The sequence below is a fragment of the Pipra filicauda genome, unplaced genomic scaffold, assembly GCF_003945595.2.
Source record: "Pipra filicauda isolate LSUMZ 115617 unplaced genomic scaffold, ASM394559v2 scaffold427_size588224_pilon, whole genome shotgun sequence".
Classification (NCBI taxonomy): Eukaryota; Metazoa; Chordata; class Aves; order Passeriformes; family Pipridae; genus Pipra; species Pipra filicauda.
The window spans coordinates 454894-478726 of record NW_024104562.1 but is presented as its reverse complement, the minus strand read 5'-3'; the positions used below and the strand labels follow the sequence as shown (position 1 = coordinate 478726).

The window sequence follows — 23833 nt, the reverse complement described above, 5'->3', positions numbered from 1 at the left end:
CCTTACACTCCCTGCAGTGACTTTGCCTTTCTCCCACAGGCTTCTTTAAGCACTGTTGATCACACACATCTCTCTGTTAGGTCCCTTAAAGCAGAAAGAGATAAGCAAATTGTTTCTCTGCAACTAGTTAAGAACTTCACTGCTCTGTAAGACATACCTATGAATTAAGCCTGCAATTTTTTCTTTGCACTTCCTCTAGAACAAAAAGTTCCCAACAAGATTAGCAGAGGCAGAACCTTTAAATCCTGCACACCAAATCCCAACAGTTTACAAATCCTGATATAATATTTCACATTCAAAAGGTGCTTGTCCTTCTTTGCGGAATATAATTAGAAAGGAAAGAATATGTCCTAGAGGGGCAAGGGTAGAGTGCAACTGAAAAAATCAAACAATTACAAAACCCCTCAACAAAACAGCACAAGTGGCCACTAAATGACCATTTTCACTGTACCCACAACCCAATGTCCACTGTACCCCAACCTATGTACAATCAGAATGTAATATATCCTTAAAAATCTATTTTCTACAAATTATCAAGAACAAAAGTAAACACACATTTGAAACAGTTCTTTGCAGCACATTTTTCAGTTTTATTTATAAAATCAGATGCGCCTTTAAAGTGTACAGTTAAAATCACAACTGTAAATTCAACCACTGCTGAATATTGTTTCAATAGAATACCCCTACCAACCGATGTAAAAATTCATTTGATTGTGATTTAAAACTCGATTCAGCTGGAAGATAAACTTACCAACACATTACTCATTCAGCAAATATTTACCACATTGTAAAAATACACAAGGGTCCCTTCTGTTCATAGCAATACCATGAAAATATCTGCACATCAACTCATCTTTTAAAACATAATTCTGTATTTATGAATACAACAAAAAAAAATTGCCAGCGAAATCCACCAGGGGTTTCTGAACTGCTGACGCCCCCACAGGGGGTAGTAACTGCATCAGTACTGTCCTTGCATGTTTTCCTTTTGATCACCAAAAAAGTGACCTTCCAAGCAGGTTTAAACTGTCCACAACATTTTGCCAAGCAAAACAGTCACAGGAACAAAATAACAGGTGCAAATCTAGCTGCAACACTTACTCCACTGGTCTTTCAGATTGGAACTGCAACTCACTTTGATCACTCCAGCACACCAAAAAGACTAAAGGTTAGTAAAACCTGAAGTAAAAACTACCAGTTCCTGAAAACTTACGGAAATGAGGTCAAAGGCTTGATAAGGCATTTCATTGCAAGACATTGTGGTTCTAACAGGGTAAAGAGTAGCTTGGGAAACATTTGTTTTTTCCATTCTAAGCCTGGAATTGCCCTGATTTTTGGGCAAATAATTATCTCATCATTACACAGGGCACTGATTCACCTCTTCATTCCTCTTATATTCTTCTCCAAAATCCAAATTTTTTCCATAACCCAGGTCTAATGTAGCCCCATACAAGAGATCCTGCACCTAAGATTTAGCCAGGATTACAAACTCAGAATTCAAAGTCCTAGGCACGTGCATTTTCATTATATACAGCCAGAGGGTGGTGTGGCATTCACAGCACTTTAAAAACTCTCTGGGCTTTCTGTTGCTCCATAATTCTACTGGGCACAAATTCATAGTAGTAGGGGGTACAAGAAGGGTTAACACCTCCAAACAAGAAACCCATGTAATATGATCAAGTTTCTAACATAGAGGTCAGAATCCTGACCTCTTGTAGCAAAACCAGCACAGGATACAGCAAGTGAAGATTCCCAGATTTTACTTCTGGATTTGGTATAAACTGGGGGTATGCACCTGTGCAAGTCCTTTGTGTCTCTGACTCTTTTTATACAACTGGGATAATAAGTCATCTTTTTGACATGTTCACAGACCTATGGATGAAAAGCATTATTCAAGTGTTAAGAACAAATTACCATTCTCCTAAACTAAGTCCCACTGTTTTACAAAATGGATGACATGTCTGCCTGCTAAGACATTGCAAATCATCTCATTTTCATACTCGGTAAATGAACAGTGAAAATAATGTACACAAAAGAGCTGGCTATTATATTTTCTTCTGGCTTAGGGTTCAAAACTATTTTGAAGGAGATAGCTGTCCTTACCTGAAGCATTCAAATTAATCTATTTCGCTACGTCTCAAAATACATTAAAGCAATCATTTTAATTTAAGCACAGCTAACTAGAATGGATTCTAGTGCATAAGTCTGATTTGACAGATAAGTTAATTAAGAAGCTTCCCAATCAAGAAAAAAACCTATACACAAAGCATCTTATTACATGCTTTAGAGCAAATATTTTAGGCAGTGTGATTATAAAGCAGAATACCATATTTGGAAAATGCTGTAAAAATACTAGGAAAGGTATAAGACACTGCCCACATTTTCCTACTTGAATACATAAGCTGCTATATGTAAACACCTAAGTCTCTTATTTTAAGAGGTGTTTGTACACAAGCAGTACTGAGGATGTGTGGACCTCTGCTGATTTACAACACAAGAAAAAACAAGTTTAAGTGGAAAAAGCTGAAAAAGAAACACAGCTTAAGAATAAATAGAAAGCAATAGGTATAAACAGAGCAGGCAAACATACTGTAAAAAAAATTAAAAAATCAAATGAACACTGCCTCAGTCAAATTAGCCTTGAAAACTTGTGTAAAAATAACTTTCCTTCAAATAAACTTTAATGAGAAAGATTGTCACTGGATTGATTTTTAAAAGTAACAGAAACCTTTAGCTAAATAGTTTTCCTTCAATGACCTGCAGGTCACAGTATTTTTAACTTAACAACTCGAAGCTCACTAGTAATTGAAACTAGAGAAATAAAAATACTTCACACAGCAGGAAAGGAAGAATTACATAGAAAAAAGGGTAAATAATGTGTTACATTCTAAAACTCTGTTGAGAAGGCTAAGGTGATTAATAACACCACGCAGAAAACCTGATTACATTCAGCTTTTGATAAACAAAGGGGAAATCAGACAAAATTTGCTGGACTTTAGTGTTTGAAGAGCACTTTGAGACATCCATGAGAACAAGTTCTTTCACATACTGGAAGTGGTTACCACTTTCTGAACATCAAACTCACATTATGCACAAACTCCTTTTTCATCCATGGATTTAAACAGCTAGTGACTCCATTATAAAGAAAGAAGTTAAAACTTGTACAGGAAGTCAAAAGTGCTAAGAAATAATGAATATGAGGTTTGATGTTCAAGTTCAGCTCCACAACATGTGACTTTTCACAAAAGCAGAAGAAATGAACCTCAAACTCTTTTTGGTTTTGGCATCATCACAACAAAAGCGAAACAGGGAAACTGCTTAAAATTTCCCATTTGCTACATCTGGATTCAACTTGACCACTCTAAATCAACACCAAAAACATTAAGATACAAACCCACCTTCCAGAGCACTAGCAACATAGGATAAAAGATTGCATGTAACTACTTTAATTGATAACTACCTGCCTTGATAGAGAAGACTTTCCCCCCCTCCCACATCTGTTTTTAAAAAGCAGATCCTGTGGAAGGAAATAACCACTACATTGATATTTCTGGGGTTTTTTTTTGGCTGCTGTATGTAATTTAATCTCTAATGGATTTTCAAACCAGTTACCCTCAATTAATTTTATACATCTGTGTTGATAAACACAACTTTAAAATCAAAAGCTGTAAAACAACTTGGCTTCAAAACAGTCATCACAATAAACACAGGGAAAATCTTTGCTTCTTTTCTCTTCAGTTTATTTTTTTCTGATGGGCACAAGCTGGCAAAAGGCATTTGATGCAGAATAACCTGGCCAGTTTCAGCTGCTCTTTAAAAAGCCTGCTGGATTCTCAAACCAGCTGCAGTGATTTCAGAACCTCAGAGTATTAGGATCTTCAGTTTAGACTTTCAAATACTGAACAAAACCGAAGAATACTCTGCTGTAGCTTGGTTTCAATACGTCCACCTTACCTGGAGAGTAAACATGCTCTGATCAGTTAGGTTCATTGCCATAGGTTCTTAAACACTGCATCTTTTCAAGACTCTTACTTGCCAAGTTCAAAAAAACAAACACCCAAACCAAAAAAATGTGTATTTTGCTCATCACCGAGCAGTTAAAGGTTAGGAACATATTCCATTCTGTGTCAAGTCTATGAGGTCAGAAAGTGAAATCTTTCTCCCAGTGAAAGATTGTCTTCAGAGTCATGCCAGGAGCAGAAGGGTAATGGAGGAAGATTTAGTTTCATAGTGTGACTGTTCATGTTGGTAAGAGATGGCCATGTAGATTCACTGCTAGTATGGAGCAAAGCCAGAAGAAAAGAAAATGGGAATGACACTGAGCAGTTTTACTGACATAGGTGCTGATGCCCTCAGTGTTGCAGGAGTGGAGGTGGTTTTCCCTTGTTTTCCATATTGCCATCAGCCAGTACAGCCTCACAACTTGCTTCCCTGTGGTCACATGTAACACAGCCCTTTAAAAAGGAACAAGAAATAGTAATTTAAATTCTTCTTTTATGAGTCTATTTCAAAGGGTCAAATCCTCGACATTGAAATCTCTCACCAATGGGCTGAAATCTCTCTAAAGCAGAGATTATACAAATGTTTTATTTTCAGAAGCAGATACTTGCACCTGCAACTTACCTTGTCTCAGAGATTAATCCTTTGATTAATGGAAAATACACTTTTACCTTTGAGATAAAAAGGCACGTGGCTTCCTTGAATTTGAAGACCTTATAATTCAGCTTTATAAGCAAGCTTCTCATTAAAGATTTGGACCACAGCCCAAACAGCAACAATACTGAAGAACAGAAAAGGCTGAAACACCCGAGTGTATCGATAGACCAGACTGTTCTGGGTTTTGAGAAACAGTACAATATTGAAATACAGCATCGAAACACAAATCCTACGTTTCCTTCTACTGTCAGAAGCCTAGTTGTATTCACAAAATCACAATCTGCATTGGAAATATGAGCTACTGCTTAGGAACAGTTTCAGGACCTCAGATAGAAAATACTGATATTTGCATGCCAATACATCTCATAACATTTGAGATGTAAACATTCAACAGAATTTTCTACAAGATCACTGGACATCATTTTGCTATCTGAATCAAACACAATGTCCTAACTACAACAGGACATATGATTTTTATCAACAAGGTATTAGGAAAACAAAGACTAATTTTCTCCTCTTCTTCTGGAGTCAAGGACATAAACGTCTCAGTTTTTTTCCTCTAAGAATACATACCACACATCTCAGAAGGCCACATTTGACAATCCTAGCACATACAGCATGCAGTGCTCTAACAGACATGAGACTTTTCTGCTGCACAAGTACATGAATGTAGCCCACTCTGCCTTGAAATTTTCTGTACAACTCAACATTGAAGTGCTAAGTCTTTGTGGGACTAGATCTGCCTTGCTCTTCTTCACAGCACCTGGGAGCACTTAAACTGATTATGACATTCAGAAGCAGTTTAGCAAAGTGCCCAAGAATTATACCAGCTAATCAAGAGTAAGATACCACCCACAGTAAAACAGCTATTTTTGTGTTTCTTACTACAGACCTGAACCTCCTGTGATTATGAGCATTTTGCAGCTTGCTGAACACACTTTCTCCAATCTTCACCGATATACCAGCATTATATGCTATTCACTCATAGCAACAATCAATTTTATAAGAGTAGAAGTCCTAACATGAACAGAAAAACCATCTCTAGTTGTCTTACATGAGATCATGACACTATTCCCATTTATCCAACACCGTGACCGAAAGACCTTTCTACAAATAGTTCCTACGCAGAATTTGCATATCTTGAAAACAAAGAAATACAATGGTAAGACCTGTATGTTGGCATTTCTCAGGGTACTCGAGCTCATTTCCTGCTTATACTGACATTCATGACCCCAGCACTGTACGATGACCCTGGCTAGAAATGCCTTGGCTGGCCAAGGCAGGAATGAGCTGCCAAGTCCTCTCCCACCTGCTCACCTGGGTGCTGATCTGCAGCGGGACAGTCTGGGTCCGGATCCACGTATGCACCTCTGCAAGCTCCTGCTTTTGCCCATCTGTAAACCAAGGCTGCTGTTTTCGCATGACTGCCAGCTTCTCCAGATCCTGCTTTAAAACTTCCTCTTTAATTCTGCAGGTAACAGACACCTGTGAACACAGCTATGCTACACGAAGCAAGGCAGGCACTGACTATACTACATTGTGAGAATCTCTCCATCGCTACCTATGGCTGAAGCCTAGACAGCATCAGTTGTTGAAAGGGGACGGTACTTTGTACTTTATCTGCTTTGTAAGGCTCCTTTCAACACTGGTCTAACAGTCAGTGTTTTGTTTGTTGTTGTTTTTGTTGGAAGTTTTTGTGTGTTTGGTGTGAGGTTTTTTTGTTTTCTTTTATGGCTTTATGTGGCTTTACTTTTAATGTGGAAACTCATTACAAATTATAGATAAGCCAATTGCAAGCAACTTGCAAATAACCTGTATTTTTACCCCTTTATGCAATTCAAAGGACAGGACAATAACCAATCCCATTAACACTTCAGCAAAAACATCACATGTTCCCTTATTTTAACTGAGGGGGGAAATGGGGAAAAAGTAGACAAAAGTAAATAACCAGGGCCTAAATGGCACAAAAGTAAACTAACACACCTTCTTGAAGTTTCATTGGTATGCATGCTGTTTCCATGGTACATCATTTTAATTCTACAGTTCTACGCACAATTCCAAAGTACACGTTAGAAACTGTTCATGTTTTCCAACCTGTTTGGCATTTGGTAATTCATTAGAACTCGCTCAGGTGTATGATCCATCATCACCCAGGCTGACTCATGTTTCGATTTATAAGCTGTCCCTTTTTCTTCTGCTTCCTGCTTCCTCTCTTCTTTGGAAGTTTCAGAAGAATAATTACCGGCAAAATACTTTCTGCTTTTCCCACTACCTGCTGAGAATGACCACGAAAAAAATAAATGCAGATCCCCAAAAAATCCCAGTAATTCAACACAAAAAGTAAAACACCACCATTGTATTCTTGCGAGTTAGTTCTGCAATACAAACACAGGTACTCCCAGATGACTGCTCTAGAAATTACTACCTATTGAGAAATCAAAGATAAAGTGCATTTTTTGTTATTCAAGATCTCCAAGGCTCTATTCACTCTTCTCAAAATTAATTGGCTCAACTCCTCTGCTTCTGAGGTCCTGCTCTAGGTAGTTTCACCTTTACTCAAGTAAGATGTAAACCAGTATCTAATGAAGAGAAAAGTGATAATGAGCAAAATGAAAGTGACTTCCAAGTGAAAGGAATAACTTCTTAGATTCACATTTCCAGCTACAGTGACTGAAACAAACTTGGCTTCAAATACTGGAAGCTGGTGAAAAGTAAAGGTTACAGATCCTCTTACAGGAATTTCCCATTCCCATTACAGTGCCTTATTATTAACTACATGCTAGCAAGCCATCTATCACCAAATATCTAACTTCCCTACCTGTGCCACAACCAGAAGACTCATTGAAGCTAGAGCCTAAAGAACCAGATAAAGCTGATCCACTGCCTGATGCTGCTGAACCTGAACCCAACTGGGAGTCCTCGTACAGACTGTGGTCAGGAAATTCATGAGAAGCACTGTTATCACTATCTTCTGGATCATTGTCCTGGAGACAAAAAGCAAAACCAACATATCCATGGAAGTTACATTTAAGTTTGCAAAAGGAAAGTCATGCATTTACTGAAATTGTCACGTGTTGACCAAGTTCTCCTATCAATTCAACAGGTTTGGAGTTTCTAGTTCTGAAAATGAATGGCGGTCTATAACTCAGGCTAACCCTCTTCATGGGTGAAAAATCAACAAGCCTCTATTCTTGTTTACTGGTTTCTGCTATAAATCCTTCCCCACTTTGTCAAGAGGTTGTGCTGTTGCATAAAGTTAACATTTTCCGCTGACAAGAGAGAAGCAGTCAGTTCCCTTCACATCCTGTTAGACGGCATGAAGCAGCCACACACATTGAGCAATGGTGCACTACCAGGGAAAATGAGAGAGTCTTCCCCTGATTCACTATGTGAAGCAACTGCTTCAGCAGCTAGAGGTACACCAACTCCCCTTCCAGGACCCTACCCTGCAGTTTCAGCTGATCCAGCCTTTCCAGCCCAATCTGGATTCAGGAGCCAACATTTTTTTCCTTGCCTGCAGAGCTCAGATTCCTGCCTCTGAGTTTACCGCGGAAGTTGGAGAGGCCTTTTCTATGCCCATGTATGGAAACCGACCCACACGGATCCCTGTTCTTCGTTCATTAGCTGCATCCCTGGGAGACAGAGGGAGTAATTAGAAGAGTATCTTCCCTTTGTTTTGGTTCTCCACAGAGACTGTGGGACTGGGTGAAAAAGGATGCAAATTGCGCAGCACTAACCAAGTTCCACATGCATAAAAGCCCCAAACCCAAAATTCTAGCTGACAGTTCCATTGAAGAGGCTGTTGCCAAAATGCGGAGCAGAAGCAGCTTGTGGCAGCCTAGACCAGAAGATCTTACATTTCTGTCATTTACTAAGTGCCAACACTGTACTTGTACACGTTCCCATAAGTGCAAGTATAAACTGCTTTTTCCGCCTCCTGTGCTATTTGTGTCCCGCAGCCTACATAGCACAGCCAAAAGAAAAAGCAGCTGACAAAATCTGTGTCCCTGAAACACAGATCATCACCACAGGTTCTGGTGGCAGAACACCGTGAAAATCAGCTTCTCCTCTACGTTAAAAATTTTTGTTACTTACACATTTATCTTCTGCATGTGGTTTAACATCAGCACTAATGGAAAGTTCCATGGGCTTTGGTAGCTCTTCTTGAAGCAAATTCAGCTGAAGTGGGGAGCTGCTCCGTGAGCTGCTCAGCAGGAGGGCCTGGTCACACTGGCCCTCTTGCTGGTCCTCCCTGGATGTGTGAAAAGAGGCTGGAAAGGGCTGATCCACACAGTGTGGTGCTAGTGGTGATGGTGCACAAGGAGAGGGGGCTGGAGGTAGTGTAGTGCATGGATATGAAGAGGGGGGATAAGCACCCTGAGGGTTAGGAAGAAAGACATTTTGAGGCATCTGAACATACGTGGGGAAACTCTGAAAAAATACAGCCATAAATGTGCCTATGCTTGGGGGATAAAGGGCTGGGCATGACTGTGCTTTACAGCATAGTTGTGATGATGACAAGGACTCAGGTTGTAATGAGTGAAGGGCAAGTTCCTCTCCTGCAGAAGAGGCTGGAAAACTAGAGAGTGGATCCAAATAGACAGGAAACCCCGCAGGAGAATGGACATTCAAACTGGAGGAGCCCAGAGAGGACACTTCTGAGGGAGAGAACAACTGTTTCTGAATTGCTCTCTTCTCACATGGAAGATTATTTCTATTTTTACTAGAAGACTGGCTATCTGGGGATTGTCTCTGAGGTTTCTGGCGCTTCAATTTTCCATGTCTGCCCTTTTTACAGCTAGCTGGGCTCATCTGCTTTGAAGGGGAATCTCCTAAGAAGAAAGAAAAATAGATACATTCACTAAATGACAGACCTAGGGGGAAAAAAAGAAAAAAAAAAAGAGAAAAACACACAGATAATTGAGTGTGGCTTAATCAGAGAGCTGACCATCCTCTGGATAATTCTTCCATAAATTACTAGTGGATTTGCTGATGTATCTACAGTATTTTCCTTCATGTCATCAACTTTCTTATCAATCACTTTGGCTTATCCCAATCAGATCTTTTACATTCTTTCAAGGAGAGGCAATAAACTACTTGGGGATTTGCAGGGTTTATTGCAATAACTATCTGCTTTGTGAAAGACAGTAAGATCCAAGATGGAGCAGACCTCCTGTGTGGGTAATGCTGCTGTCAAACCCTGCAGTTCAAAGAAGTGTTCTGTTTGCAGACACAGTAAGACACTCAATCATACAAAGGAGAACCTAGCTCCATGGCTAGTTTGGTCTTTTTAAGTCAGCTAGCAAGTCTTTATTTCTCAAAGCTGCTACCTACCTTGGCCACAGGAATGTCTGTTGTTACTTCTGCTTCCTTGTTGAAAGTAAGTCCTAAATGGAGAAAGCAAGATCCTCTGTCGGAACCTGTCAACATAGTTCTGTTCCTCCTTTTGAGTGTGGGCTGACAACGTCTCCTTTGTTAGCCCAACTAGCTTTAAGTCCTCAGGCAACATAGCAGGACTCTGAGCATTTACAGGAGGCAGTTCAATTTGTTCACTTCCAACAGCAGTATCCTCCATTGTAGTCACTTCTTTGAAGAGGGAAAAAAATAAATCACTCTTTGCTCTGGCTTTCTGGTGTCAACTCCCACAACACCCAGAGGGTTACACAGAAAACAATCTCATCTGAGCTACCAAGCAGATACAGGCTGCAGAGGCAGCAGGAGAAAACACCCTTTATACTCAAATACAGTTACATTAACATCAACTGATCAAATTATTTTGCATGGTCTGGAAAACTTCAAATTCCCTTTGAAGTTATAGGCAGTTCTTTCTTCATATTTTCTTAGTACAACAGCAGCTAAATACTGATTTTTACGCTTCTTCCTGCATTAAAATGAACTAACATTGGCCCATAAGTAATTTTGTTTTAATCCTCAATGGCCAAAAGCACATTGTTGTGTTTGAGGTATATGTGATGAAATTCAAGGGGAAAGGAAATAGTGCAGTCTGCTAAAACTGTTTTACTAAAATACTCAGGCTCAAGTTTTATTCACAGTGTCTCAAGAAGTATCTCAATATTTCAGAATTTGCATTCAGAAAAATGTATCTTAAATGGACAAAACTTTCTCACAGTATACTTCTGTCTGGAAATACTGCGTAAATTCAAAAATCAGTGAGTCAAGTCAGTGTTTTGCAAGTGTGAACAGTACCTGATTCAGGGTGTGGGACGTGCACTATAGTGCTGCTGTAGCTGCACTGGCTGGTGACAGACACCACACTTGGAGCCTTGTTGGACAGGGTCAGGTCTGCCAGAGGAGCTCCCACCATGCCTGCAGTTCTCTGGTCTTTCAAGGCCTCTTCCAGATCAGCAGATATTGGAGTGTGGGACTTAACTGCTGACAGCATAGCAGTATCTACTGGTAAATGACAAAGTTTCTACATGGAATTTCATTCCAAGCACTACGCTCCCAATTCACCAAATCTGACTGGTTCAGAAATAACCAGTAACTATGTAGACTATTAAAGAAGACAGTCTTCTATACAAAAAAACATTCACATGCCAGTATATACGAAACATGGCATAAAATGAGTGAGCAACAGAAGGTTCATTTAGCAACAACAAACAATACTTTTGATACATTCTATGTTCAAAGACTTAACATTGTAGCTTATGCTTAACTGTGAGATTTAGGCAAGGAAATATTTACCACACACCTAAAATATCGTTAGCAGCACAGCAATTTAAAAAGTGGACATAAACCTTGGAACACGTAACAATTGACATATAAAAATTAAATCAGTTGTTGCGGTTCTATTACGATTGTCAGTACACTTTGTGTTACCTTCCAATGCCTGGACTTCCTGCTGACTTTGCTGGACTTGTTTGTCATCTTCTGAAGATGATGATGATGTATTTGCAGATGATTTACATTTCCTTTTCAATGCTGGAATACTGCAGCTCTCTAGATATCTGAAATGAAAGCAAATCACAGGAAGCTCTCCCTACTTTGTTTTTTATTCCATTAGGAGATATAAACATTTGAATAATCCAAACTGGAGATCCAGAGGTTGTTAACTAGTATTTTAAATTCACTGCAGGAAGTTCTGGACATGTATCTGCTTTCCAAGGAGTATTTTAAATAAAATCTATCACTCTTTGAGGGGAAAAAAAAAAAAAAAGGAAAAAAAAAAAAGAAAAAAGATTATATTATCCACTGGGTTAAAAATACTGAGATTTTATAAATTGTATCAACTTTCTGTTTTATATGGATATTCTCAAAGGGTATAATGAGAAGACACTGACATATTATGCCCATCAAAATTCACCTGAATTCCTACTGCACCAATGGTGAAATTAGCAGTAGACAAACATCAATAAATAGTTGCAAACAGAATCTTAGGTCCTAAATTCTTCATTACTGTGTAATTCAGATTGAGCAATCCATCCCAATGCTCAGTCAGAAAGGGAGAAAACTTTACAAACAATCCCAAATTCATCTCACAACTCAAAACCCAGACAGCTTTAAGACTAATGCAAAATGCTTGGATATTTACCTTCCACCAAATAATCTTAAACTTGTATCACTAAAATTGCTTCATAGTTTATTACCTGATGATACTATCGACACAATTGATCTGCTGATAGGAAGGAATATGCGGAGTCTTCTTTGGATCATCATAAAATGTGTTGCCTGGTTCTTCTGTGCTATCACTTCTCAATGTCTGAAGAAAACAGGAAGCAGTGTGCCTCTTCCCTAGAATAGAGGAAACCTTAAAGATTCCTCTTAAGGGCATCTAAACATTACCCTCACCAAGACATACACAGATATATACATATATATATATATACACACACACACACGCATTTATACTGTGATACGTATATATAATACAGGGATATATGGCCTATGACAGCACAGCTCTCATTACTAAGTTATTCTGCATTTTCATCTCAATTTATATGTTTTGAGGCATGGGAAGGAGAAGGGGAAACTATACCCGAAATAAACCAAACCCCCACACACTGCCTTAAACATCCACTCAGAACAACTAGTAAACACAAAGAAAATAGCATATAGAAAACGTCTGCTTTTAAATTGTAAACAAAGCTGTAATTAATAATACTCTTCTTTCAATTTATACATCACAGAATCCAACCCGCTATTTAACAGTAATTCACAGCTTTACGTACCATGGATACACTGGTCAGAGTCTTATCAACTTTAATAATACAGTCCTCTAGAACAACACCAGCAGTTAACAGTAACTTTATAACAGACAGTATCATAGCAGAAAATGTTTTAATACAGATTTCTATCATATTTGAGGAAGCATCCAGGTTTCTCCATATATTTGCGCTAGGTACTAACTGCAAATAAAGTGCATTAGGATAATATTAAGCACTCAGTGACTAAACCCCTACTTCAGCGGGAAGTGAGGCAGCATTGTCAAACCTATGATTGTTTCAAAGAGTCCATATAAAGTAACTAAGGGAAGCTTTCACAGTACTTGCTACAAGCATATGTGCATTTTCACTAGAAAACGTTCAAATAAATAAAAAAGTAAAAGTCTATTAACCTAGAGACAGATACGTTCCTCCATATCTCAAGAAGCAGTTAAAAAGTTATTGCATCTGCTGAGGTTTCTTTAAGTGGTGACTTTGGGCTTTTTTTTGTTGGTTTGGGTTTTAAAGAAAACAAACCTCTTCCTGTGTTTAAGCCATGCCAAAATGCTATCTGGAGTTCTTCAGCATCACACCAGCTAGCCAAACTCATGGTTACAGATCTACAGGAGTTCATGTTATCTTACAGAAGGTAACTACATTAACTTACCTCCTAGCACTTCTGAGCTCACAGCCTGTTCATTTCCATTCTGTGGCTTGCTCCTTGATGCAATATATAGTTGCTGTCCCAGATTCTTTATTCGGTTGACATCTGCACAAACTTGTTGCAATGTCATCTTGAGATATGTGAAAAATGTGAAATCAGAATAGTATGAGTGCAAAGAGGCCATAGGAGTTGATTTGAGTTCTTGTATTCTTCAAATTGAAAGTGAGTGGATTATCAGCCTAAGCCTAATATCTACTGGTATTTGTAGATTTAATGAATCCAGTTATCATGGTTAATTTAAGTAAATTACCTGTAAGAAAGCTCAAACAGCCTCAGCATTTGAAAGTTTTAATACTGATGACAAGTCCTGAGAGTAGGAGTAAGCTGATGACTTACCCAGGAGCCTCACAAGGAAATTAGGTAATTGCAATGCTTGTTTTAGCAGTCAGTGTTTTCTATAGCACTCAGCAAAATTAAGAGCAAAACCCAAAAGCCAGCACTCTGTAACTGACCAATTTAGCTTGAATATAGCTGTGTTCTTCCCACTTCAGTAAAGTTCATGATGAGAAGTGCATATGAGAGTAAACATTTTCATTTTAAAAGTGCATTTTTACTACTCTGCAGGCAGTGACACATTTACAGACTTACTGGTTCCTGTATTTCCTCTGCACAATTCCCATTGGAGTCACTTGAAGAAGCTATGCTGATATAGTGCTCGTAAGAGCCACTGCTTCCAAGGCTTCCGTAACCACTGGAAACATTGCTGTGAACTGGCTGTATGAGGGCGAAAAATAGCAATTAAAAATTCATGCTTGTAGAGAACAAACTGAAGGAAACAACATACTTTACAACACAGAACTTCAAATAAACACAGAAAATCAAGTGAAAAATTCATATTTGTCTGGGCTCTACCATGTGCTTAGGAAGAATTCTCTACCATACTTCAGACTGTTTCAGGAAGCAGATGTGTCTTTCAACACACAAACCTGTCAAACATTTTTTTTTTTGTAATGAGGTGGGCCTGTCTCCATTTAGAACTTTCCTTTCAGACCTTTTAAAAGGCCATCCTCAAAGTAGTCTGCTAAGCAGACTCAAGTTTCTTTAGCCTCTCATTCAGAAGACCATCCAGTGTTCTGAAATTCCTTCATCTTTTTTACCTGCAGCAGCAGTTTGTAAATTTGTCCTTGCAATTCTCTTATTTCTTTCTCCACGCTGCTCATTTCTTTACTTCTTACAGCAAAGACATCTTCATTCAGAGGGCTTCTGGAGAGAGCCAACAATATTTCACTATTCATTTTAATTTGATGAAGAAAAGGTAGCTATAAACAGTTAGAACAGATTCTTTATTTTATTATCATTATTTTATTTTGACTGCTTCTCTGAACCAACAAAAAGGGATGTCATCTGTCCCAACAGCTGCTCTGCTGGGGTAGTGGGGCAGTGCTATGAAAGCAGGTGGGCCCCAGGGAAGTCAACAGACCAGCAGAGACCCAAAGTTACAAGGTTGACAAGCATCTATCCTTCTGTCTCCTTCACTCAGAAGACAAATTCACACCCCATAAAATCTTGAATAAAAGATCACTTTGAAAAGTCAGAAGACCATCCCAAAAAGCCATTTCCTATAAGAGAAACCAGGTAAGAAGAATACAGTCAGTCATATTTTCAAATCTCCTAGAAACTAAGGAGAAAAACCTGCAAAATTAACTTGCACATTCAACACTAATTGCACTTTTAAAAGACACAACTTTGGTAAATATTTAGATTCTGTATCAAGTAAATGTTCTAGAAGAAAATATGCCAGAAGGTCAATTAATTGGGTGAGCCAATCATGAATTTTAAGTAATTATTTGTTAAAGTGACCTGCTTTTTATGTTGCTTTTTAGCTTTTACTCATCTAAAACTGGTATTTTGATTTAGACATGTCCATTGTTGCAGTATTTGGACATCAACCATATGAAAATACATGCTAAAAAAAAAGTTGGTTTTGCCTTTTAGTTTGAAGTAATTCACTTATTTTCATACTTGATAAATGAGACTAATGCTGTTCTGAAGGAACGGGCTGAAGACAGATACTAGGTAGTTTCACATTTGCAAGAGCAACATTATGTCTCTAGTTTAGTACTTAGACTTTTTTGTTTTGCAGAGTAATCAATGAAAAGGACTTTAATAGATTAATGCTACAACTGACTTACGTCCGGACTTTGTGTCGGCCAATGATGAACACTACTTTCCTGCTCCAAGGATTCACAAAACTGGACCAGCTGGTATCCAGTATGACATAATCCCCATTTTGAGTACAGAATCTAATAGGTAAATGTTCAAAAGGGGGTTGGCCAGCAAATTTCAGTACTGAAAAAAAACCCACAATGAAGAAACAAGGTTTAGTTTACATTATGACACAGTAGTGCAAGCACAAACACTAATGACTGGGGTCCTTAAAACTTTGTGATTCAATATGCTTTGATCTCAAACTGATTGCACTAAATTTTTGTCTAGACTGCACATAAGTCACATGTCAAGCAATGTGATAAGGAAAGAATTGTAAAACCTATAGAAATTCCTCTAAAAGCAACTGTACTTACTTTTCCGGTGAACAGTAATCATCAAAGGACGATCTTCCGGGTGCAAATACATCAGTATGGATGTTCCAATTAAATCTTGAGGTAAGTAACCCAACAAAGGCACTGCTCTGAAACCCGAACACATTATGACAGGTTATAATACAGTTTTGAATACTTACATCCTTAACTCTTTGCTTCTCAGTGAAGGGCCCATGCACGATCTACAATGGAATGAACTAAAGCTACAGAACATTTTCCAACCGTAATCCTCCACTGCAATACAGACACGTAAATATCAATGACAAACATTTCTGTGCCTGGAGATCTAACAGATATTCACACTTGCAGGCAGTCTTGTGCTTGTCTACATCAAAGGAAAAAAAAGGGATCTTGAAAAAAAAGAGGTCATAGGTAAAATGGGAGTAAGAAATCTGACAGGCACAGTGCAAGACGTACTGTAAAAACAGTCTTGTGGCTTTGCAGGAGAGAGCTTCAGTCTGGCCAAACTTATTTGACCAAGCTCAGTCCAGCTGTGTCACCACTCTGATCCCCAGAGCTTGGCATTATGCACGTTTTCCACTGTGGGTGCTATCACAGCTCTCCACTGCCCTGGGTAACAAAAACTGGCTGTGGTTCTGTTCAATATGCATGTTACGACAAGGAAGGACATTACACGGAGTGCAAGATGTTTTCCATGAGTGGACTAACACAAAACTGTTTTATTAACTATTGCCAATTGCATAGTTCAACTATCTTTACTTGAGTCTCTAGCTGTATCATCAAGGGATTTTTCCTACCTCTCCACGCACACCTCACAGGTCTTAAGACTCAAATCTCTCACCTGTCATCTATGTCCAGAAAAACACATCCAGGGGTGTGAGTGGTGGTGAAGATTCTTTTATCCATAGGAATTCGAGGAGCTAATAAAAACAAAATATGCACTAAGACAAAACCTAGGCATTACTTTTGCTCATGAAAGAGATTTATTGGCTCCTGAACTTTTTAATTGTTCACTGCTTTCTGACCAATTCATTACATTACAAAACATTACAGATTTTTAGATGCTACAGACTTCTCTCCAAAACAAAAATAATGAGGAGAGGTGAAATGCTTTGGGGCTTGGCAAAAGCAGCAGAGATGCTCTGTATTCACACACATGCACACACAAGCTGCAAGTTACACAGGTGAGACTACCCAAGCACAAGTTCTAAACAAAAGAGGCAGACTTTCATACACTGCATTCACTGGAATCTCCTGACTTGCCTTCATATCCAGAGTGAATTTTCTCAGCCAAAGCTAAGCAGCAGGATTCTGCATCCACATGGACAGAAGTACACACATGGACCAAGTATGGGGTGATTCGGAAGGGGTAACAACGTGTTTCTTGTTCTTGGTCTTTACCACCCCTGAGGAAAAGTAAAAGGGATTCACACACTGCTTTTAAGACTCACATACTTTGTGTCAGGGCTTAGAGCCCTGCACGGAGAAGTTATGCTGAGCACACAGATCCAGATAATCAGGTCCTACACACACTCCCTTGTGATTCAGCAATACTGATCTCTCTCCACTCAAAATCAAGTAGGTGTTTTGCCTCCAGTGCTTACATTCAGAGGTTGTCTAGAAATACTATTCCTCTAATGGTTAAAGGCTACCTTCTAATTCTCAGTCCAAACATATTCACAAGAACCATTCATTTGGTTTTGTGCTCTCCTTCAAGATAAACAGTTCTTTTTCTGTTTGTTGTTTATTCTGTACCACTCTTACAGAAAAAAAAATCTGACTCACTGAAGTTTTGTTTCACAGAGCTACGTAAGTAAGACTCCTCCAGCCTTGTTGTTATTCTTTGACTGCCCTCCATGAGAACTTGTCTTCCTAGACCACGGTGAACAGTAGCAGCACACAACATTGTAGATGAGATCTTAACCATGGCTTTGCAACAGCTGCATTAGCAATTGCCCCTTTCTATTGCAAGTGTTATAACTGCAGTATCTTACCCAGCTCTGACAGAATTGAGATAAATTTTTGGAGATTATCACTTACACTAAAAGTTACTTTCTTATTCCACAGTTTTGTAAAATGATTCTAGAGAGAAGCTAGTGTAATAAAACCTACCTCTGACACCCCTGCCTTTGGGAAAACAAAAGATACAAATGGAAATTGGATACAGCAGAAATTTAACTCACAGAAACCCATTTTCTTACTTAAGCCTACTGTGTTCCTGTGAAAAAATATTTTTATTTGTGATGCTAACATAATCAAATGATCTGTTATGTAAGGGAAGTAGAGGCAGATGTCTTAAGAAAACACAAAAAAACCTACTGTAAAATGTTTACAAACAGTTCCCCCAACTTAACATTGCTATCTGTCCTGCTGTATTTATTCCAGGTGCCCTTACACTATTCAAGATACAAATGATTTTAGAGCTCAGGTTTTTGAAACACATATGAATGAATCAATGATCAACTGAAAGATGGAGTAAGTGTTATATCTGCTCAGAAGCAAACAGTTCTTACTAAAATCAAGAGATCGCCTGAGTCTGGAACAGAACTGCACTGAAGATGAAAGGCCAGTTTCAGGTTTTTTCTTCTTTTAGCTCTAAGATTAGTCAGGTATAAAGCAACAAACAGCATCCCTAGTGACAGCAAGTAGTATCTCAGGAGTCAGGTCTCACACTGGGACTCGGGCGACTGAGTTTCTGCTAATGCTTTCATCACAAACTCTCAAGTAATCTTAATCTTAAGCAAAACAATCTTTGCCTCCACCCCCAAACAAGATCATTCTTCTCCTGCATGACAGTACAGAAGGAAACTGATAGATCCAAAAGAAACATGAACAGTTTTCCTTCTATCCCCGTGCAAGTTTATGCATCATTCTGGGAAAGACACTCAAAGTGTCCTACTGGATGCCAATATTAAACACAAGAAGCCCATTTTGTAATGGAGTTGCATGAGTTCACACTGGTCAGCTGTAACAATAGAACAGTTTCTGCCTAGTATAGTACCCTTGTAATAATGTACTTACCTGATCCTGCAGAAAAAGGATTTCACCTGGGCATATTCATACAGAGAAGCTAATAAGAAGAACACATTGAAAGTATCAGTTGATATGCTCAAAAAGGTCACACCTATCAGAACTATTTTAAACTCTGCATTCTCCAGACTTTCTGAGCAAGACTGAAGTCTCACAACCTACTCTTCATTAGCTACTGAATTAGCTGTTCAACAGTCTGCTCCCGCCTCAAATGTTACCTCTCTTCTCCAGACCACTCACTCTTTGGGAAGTGGCTGACCTGGAACTAAATTCAGAGGAAATGTGTATGACCTAAAAAAAAAAAAAAAAAAAAAAAAAAAAAAAAAAAAAAAAAAAAAAATCCTTTCTCCAGTGCATCACTACGAAAAGCAAGGTTGACATTTCCTGGCTTTATGAACCATGTAACAAAAACTATATACAGGCAAGAACAACTCCATTGGGGTGCCTCTGCTCTGCTGGGCAAGCACGTGACTGGCTGCCAAGTTGTGGAATTCCTGGCATGTTAGCATTTGCAACCTCCAGATGTCTCACCATCCTTTGACAGCAAGGACTTTGGACTTCTCAGATCTGATACCAGAACAGCCTCAGAACAACCCATGTCTAAGTGGGTAAAAGACACACCCGTGGAATGCAAGCTACGTTTAAATTGCTCACAAATAACATAGGACTCAAAAGTCACAGTTTAGACACATCCAGCACTAAATAGCAAGTCAGCTTAAAACTTGGTTTTAGTGAGCTATATTCACAGCAGGAAGCAAGTGGACCATAAGACAAAGCACCTAAGCAACCATAAGGTATAGATTAAACAACTTCAAACTCACAATTAGACCTCTAGTTTCTTTTCAAAAAGCAGCAGTATTTGGAATGAGTAAGATGGTACATGAAACAACGAAGTATCTGTCTTTTACTTACCCCAAGTAAGAGTCAAGCCTCTAAGAGACTAGCAAGAACTAATCCCACAGCCACTGCAGTTTTCAAAGTGGAAGGGAAACAAGTGTTGCTGATGTATACTGCTAGCATAAGCATTTAAAATGAACTACTATTCTACCCTCATTCTGTAAAGACAGAAAAACACATAGAACATTTAAAAGCATTGCCAAGTCCCACCTGTTTCACTTTCCATGTTCCAAAGCGGCAGGTGAGAGTGATCAGTGTGTGTGTAGAACACACTCACATCCTGAGGGACAAGCAACTCTACAAACCGGGAAGAGTCCAACACTTTCTTCTTATAGTTTAGGATAGATGCTGCCTGCTCAGAAATATGTACTATGCGTCCAGAAAGCAAAGAAAATACAGCCACAAATGTGTCCTGGAAAACAAACGTTAAAGGCAATCATCCCCCCAAACGTGGTAGTGATACTGTGAAGATAAAAAGCAAAACAACTCCAAAACAAACAAATCAACCCCAAACCACCACATACCACAATCTCAGGATGAAGTTCAAAAACGTGTTAATTTAGCATCCAATTAAAGTAGTGTGTAAAATACTACACTCTCCAATGCCATAACAGCATACTCAAGATTTACAAATGCTAGTAAAACTGCAGTATCAAAACTGAAACCAATCAGAGTGATGCTTGTCTTTGTCCAGAATGACTGGTTATCACTCCACACACTTCTCCCCAAATTTCAGAGGGTTCACTACAATTCCACATACAAAAATACTCAGAGCTTTTCAAATAGCAAGCATTTGCAATACTTCTGATACAGCATCTAACAGTATTGAATTTCAAAAAACACTCTTTTCTTTAAAGCAGAGCCAGAAAGCATGACAGATATTGCAAAACAAGAAAAAAAAATTAAATCCAGAGTACAAACAGAAAAAAAAGCCCCTCACAACTCTAAACTTCATTGGTTTTGAAAACTTTTTGCTGTTTCAAGAGATTACTACACTGTAAATGAATTCTCAAAGAGCTATCTGTTGCTTGGAAAAAAAAAAAAAAAGAAGAAAAATTAGTATTTCTTCTACTCATTATCATTGGGTACCCTGAGACAGCACAGATAAGTAGTAGTCTTGATCTAACTTTAAAACTTTAAGGCCTCTCTGGCTAAAAATTAAAGGTCTTTCAATTTTACACATTCTATTTCCACAGAACAATGTAAGGAGACTAAATAGAGTGCAAATGGCAAGTGATGAACTTCTTGAGTGTGCCTGAATTCTTACAGTGTTTTTTGGAGTGTGTTCAGATGCAACTGCCACCAACTCTTCTATGCTGTATGTCACCACATCAGTCTGAAACACTCTTCGGTCATTCAGAGCCTGGAAAAAGTCATTGTTTGCTAATTGAAAAAAAAAAAACAAACAGAAAAGCAAAACAAACACAAGAAAGTCAGTAAGGAGACTACTTTGAAAGTATTTCTTACAGCCCTTGTACTTTTGTCATCTTTTTGGTGAAGTCCAAGGTGAGATGAAGAAGGTCTGTGTAGTGACAAAGGGAAAAGGAATACTGATTATACTACTGGAGTGACCTAGTTATTTACAGAAAACAAGCATGAAGAAGTAGAAAGGACAGAATGTGATGGCAAAAGAACAATTTTAGCTACCTAGTTCTGTTGAAAAAGACAAACTATCCAATAATTTTTCAAAGTGGGATGGGAATGATGTTTTTTCAATATACACAGAAAGGTACTAGTAGGCACCTATTAGCTATGGGACTCTGAAGAAAAGAAAAGCAGTAGGTGGGTATTTCAATAGAAAAGATAACATGATTGTTTAACAAAAAAAACCAACAAAACCCCCACAGTGCTTCAGAAAGTCAACTGTTAGCAGGATAACTAGAATGCATTCTTTTGTTTTAATGCTATCTGTTGTCAGACACATCTATTCATACCATGCTGTTGTTCTTACAGATTTTCTCCACACGTACCTCGGACCTGCTGGACACACTGCAAGGCGTAGTTGAGAGCACTGATGGTGCTGGACTTGCTGGAATTCCTTTTCTCTTCAGGTAAACACCTTTTCATTTCTTGGATCATCATCAGTAGATCTCTGTGAGACTGGCTCCAATTCAGCTGCTCACTGTAAAATAAAGGTTAAACTTTACCAGAGAATTCTGGTACAGAAGCTTTCTTTTCTATCACTGAATTAAAATTATTCACTAAACCAACATTTTATGGGATTGGCCGCAGCATCACACAATATCCAGAAACATCCTAATGCTCCTTCACTAAATTTCCTGTTGTATTTTTCTCACTTCTTTGCTACTTGAACTGTTCTCTACCTTCCTTGTTTCCAACTTGAATATGTCATGGATGGTAAAGTCCCATCAAAACCACTCTGCTTCTCAAGATGCTTAGCAACTAAAAATAAGCTGATGTTTACCCTAGATTTTGTAAATCTCACTAGTATTAAAATCATTAATAGGTGCTGATTCTTGATCTCTCTAAGTTTTTACAGCCTTCAAGTCTGCATCTGGTTATAACCACCACGAGGTTCTCAAAATACACCTGATGCAAAGATTTCATTCCTCACATGACTTGAGAGTCTTCATTATACTTTTGAGTTGTTAGCTTCAACAGCTGCAGAGTTGTTAAAAGGCAAAATCTCCCTCTTCTTACATTTGCTTATTTCAGCGACTAAAAAATAAGCAGTCAGTATTCTCAAATGAGATTCTAATCCTACAGATGGGATATGAACACGATTGTTTTTAATAACTTTTATCCATTTGACATTTTTATTAGTATCATACTCTTATTATATAAACCATTACATAGGTTCAAGTATTGCGTGTTAACAAGCCAGTTCAACGTTTCATGAATTATAGATTTGAACTCTTTTATGAATTAAAAAATAAAAGAAACTACCATCTCACTGATTTTCTGAACTTCCAGGAAAAATATTATTTCCGTAATTTCTGCTTTGGTACGGCCAAATAAGGCCTTAAGATGAAGTACACACAGAAGCTAGCACAGGGTCACTGCCGTACATGGCTCAGCCGATCTCAGACTCAGGCACATCTCAAGGAGCCGCGCAGCAGCAGCAGGCTCGCCCCCCTGCACACGCCGCGGCCCGTGCCCCCTGCAGCCCTGCAGTCCCCGAGCAGCCCCACGGGTCACGGCCGCGACGGGTCCCCGGCACCCGCTCCGGCCGCCGCCCGCCCGGTTACCTGTTGGCTTTGCCGGCGGCCGAGCCGCCGCTGGACTCGGGGCTGTGGAGCTCCGTCCCGCCGCAGTCGGTTCCCGCACATGCCGTGCACCGAGCGCCCGCAGCGCCCCGCGGCGCCGCCGCCGGCTCCCGCCCGGCCCCCGAGCACTGACCGGCGCCGTGCTCCGCGCTGCCCCCTCGGCCTTCGCCCGCGTCCATCTCGGCTCCGCTGAGCGACACAGCGCGGGGGCATCGGCCGCCACGGCCCCTCAGCACAGCCAGACCCCTGGCCCGCGGTCCTGGCGCCGGTGCTGCAGGGAGAACACGCGCCGCCCCGCGAGACAGCGGGAGGAGCGGTGTCCCCTCTCCTCCTCCCGCCGAGCGGAGCGGGCACCGGGGCCGCTTCTGCGCTCCCGCTCTGCTCTCCGGCGCGCACTCCCTCAGCTCACCGCTCGGGCGGATTCCTCGCAAAAGACCCCGGCTGATCCCGAGCGGCTTCCGCTTCGTCTTCCCGCCCCTCCGAGCCCCCCCGTCCCGCCGACCCCAGGCTGCTCCCGCTCCGGGCCGGGAGCGCCCTCAGGGGCCGCGCCCCCGTCCCGCGCGGTTACGTAACGCGGCGCACGCGGCGACCCCTCTCCCACACACCCTCGCCACGTGCGAACAGAGGAGGAGGCGG

At 39.8% G+C, this 23833-nt stretch overlaps 1 protein-coding gene across 8 annotated transcripts; it reads right to left on the bottom strand.

Moving 5' to 3' along the window:
* Window positions 1–566: 566 nt before the first annotated feature.
* Window positions 567–23690, bottom strand: PER3 (period circadian regulator 3). Of its 8 annotated transcripts, none has more exons than XM_027751408.2 (21): window positions 23180–23690; window positions 21941–22092; window positions 21238–21353; window positions 20181–20382; window positions 19065–19113; window positions 17307–17449; window positions 16885–16963; window positions 16065–16171; window positions 15675–15831; window positions 14640–14745; window positions 14131–14256; window positions 13486–13612; window positions 12264–12408; window positions 11497–11624; window positions 10864–11070; window positions 9991–10242; window positions 8752–9488; window positions 7475–7640; window positions 6751–6931; window positions 5974–6124; window positions 567–4454 (listed from the first exon to the last, which is right to left on the bottom strand). In XM_027751408.2, the coding sequence occupies exons 1-21, from the start codon at window positions 23374–23376 to the stop codon at window positions 4353–4355; spliced, it is 3630 nt and encodes a 1209-aa protein (XP_027607209.1). In that variant the 5' UTR covers window positions 23377–23690; the 3' UTR covers window positions 567–4352. The 8 variants fall into 8 exon arrangements, 7 of the variants coding, with proteins under 7 accessions (XP_027607209.1, XP_039241604.1, XP_039241606.1 ...); XM_039385670.1 differs by having other exon boundaries at window positions 6751–6928; XM_039385672.1 differs by having other exon boundaries at window positions 9991–10239.
* Window positions 23691–23833: the final 143 nt, after the last annotated feature.

Coding starts and splice junctions, on each gene's coding strand:
- PER3 (XM_027751408.2), bottom strand. CDS start 23,376: ATGGACGCGGGCGAAGGCCGAGGGGGCAGCGCGGAGCACGGCGCCGGT. Junction 13,613..14,130: donor CAGAGGAAATACAGGAACCA/GTAAGTCTGTAA, acceptor ACATATCTCAAG/ATGACATTGCAACAAGTTTG. Junction 9,489..9,990: donor CAGACATTCCTGTGGCCAAG/GTAGGTAGCAGC, acceptor CTTTCTTCTTAG/GAGATTCCCCTTCAAAGCAG.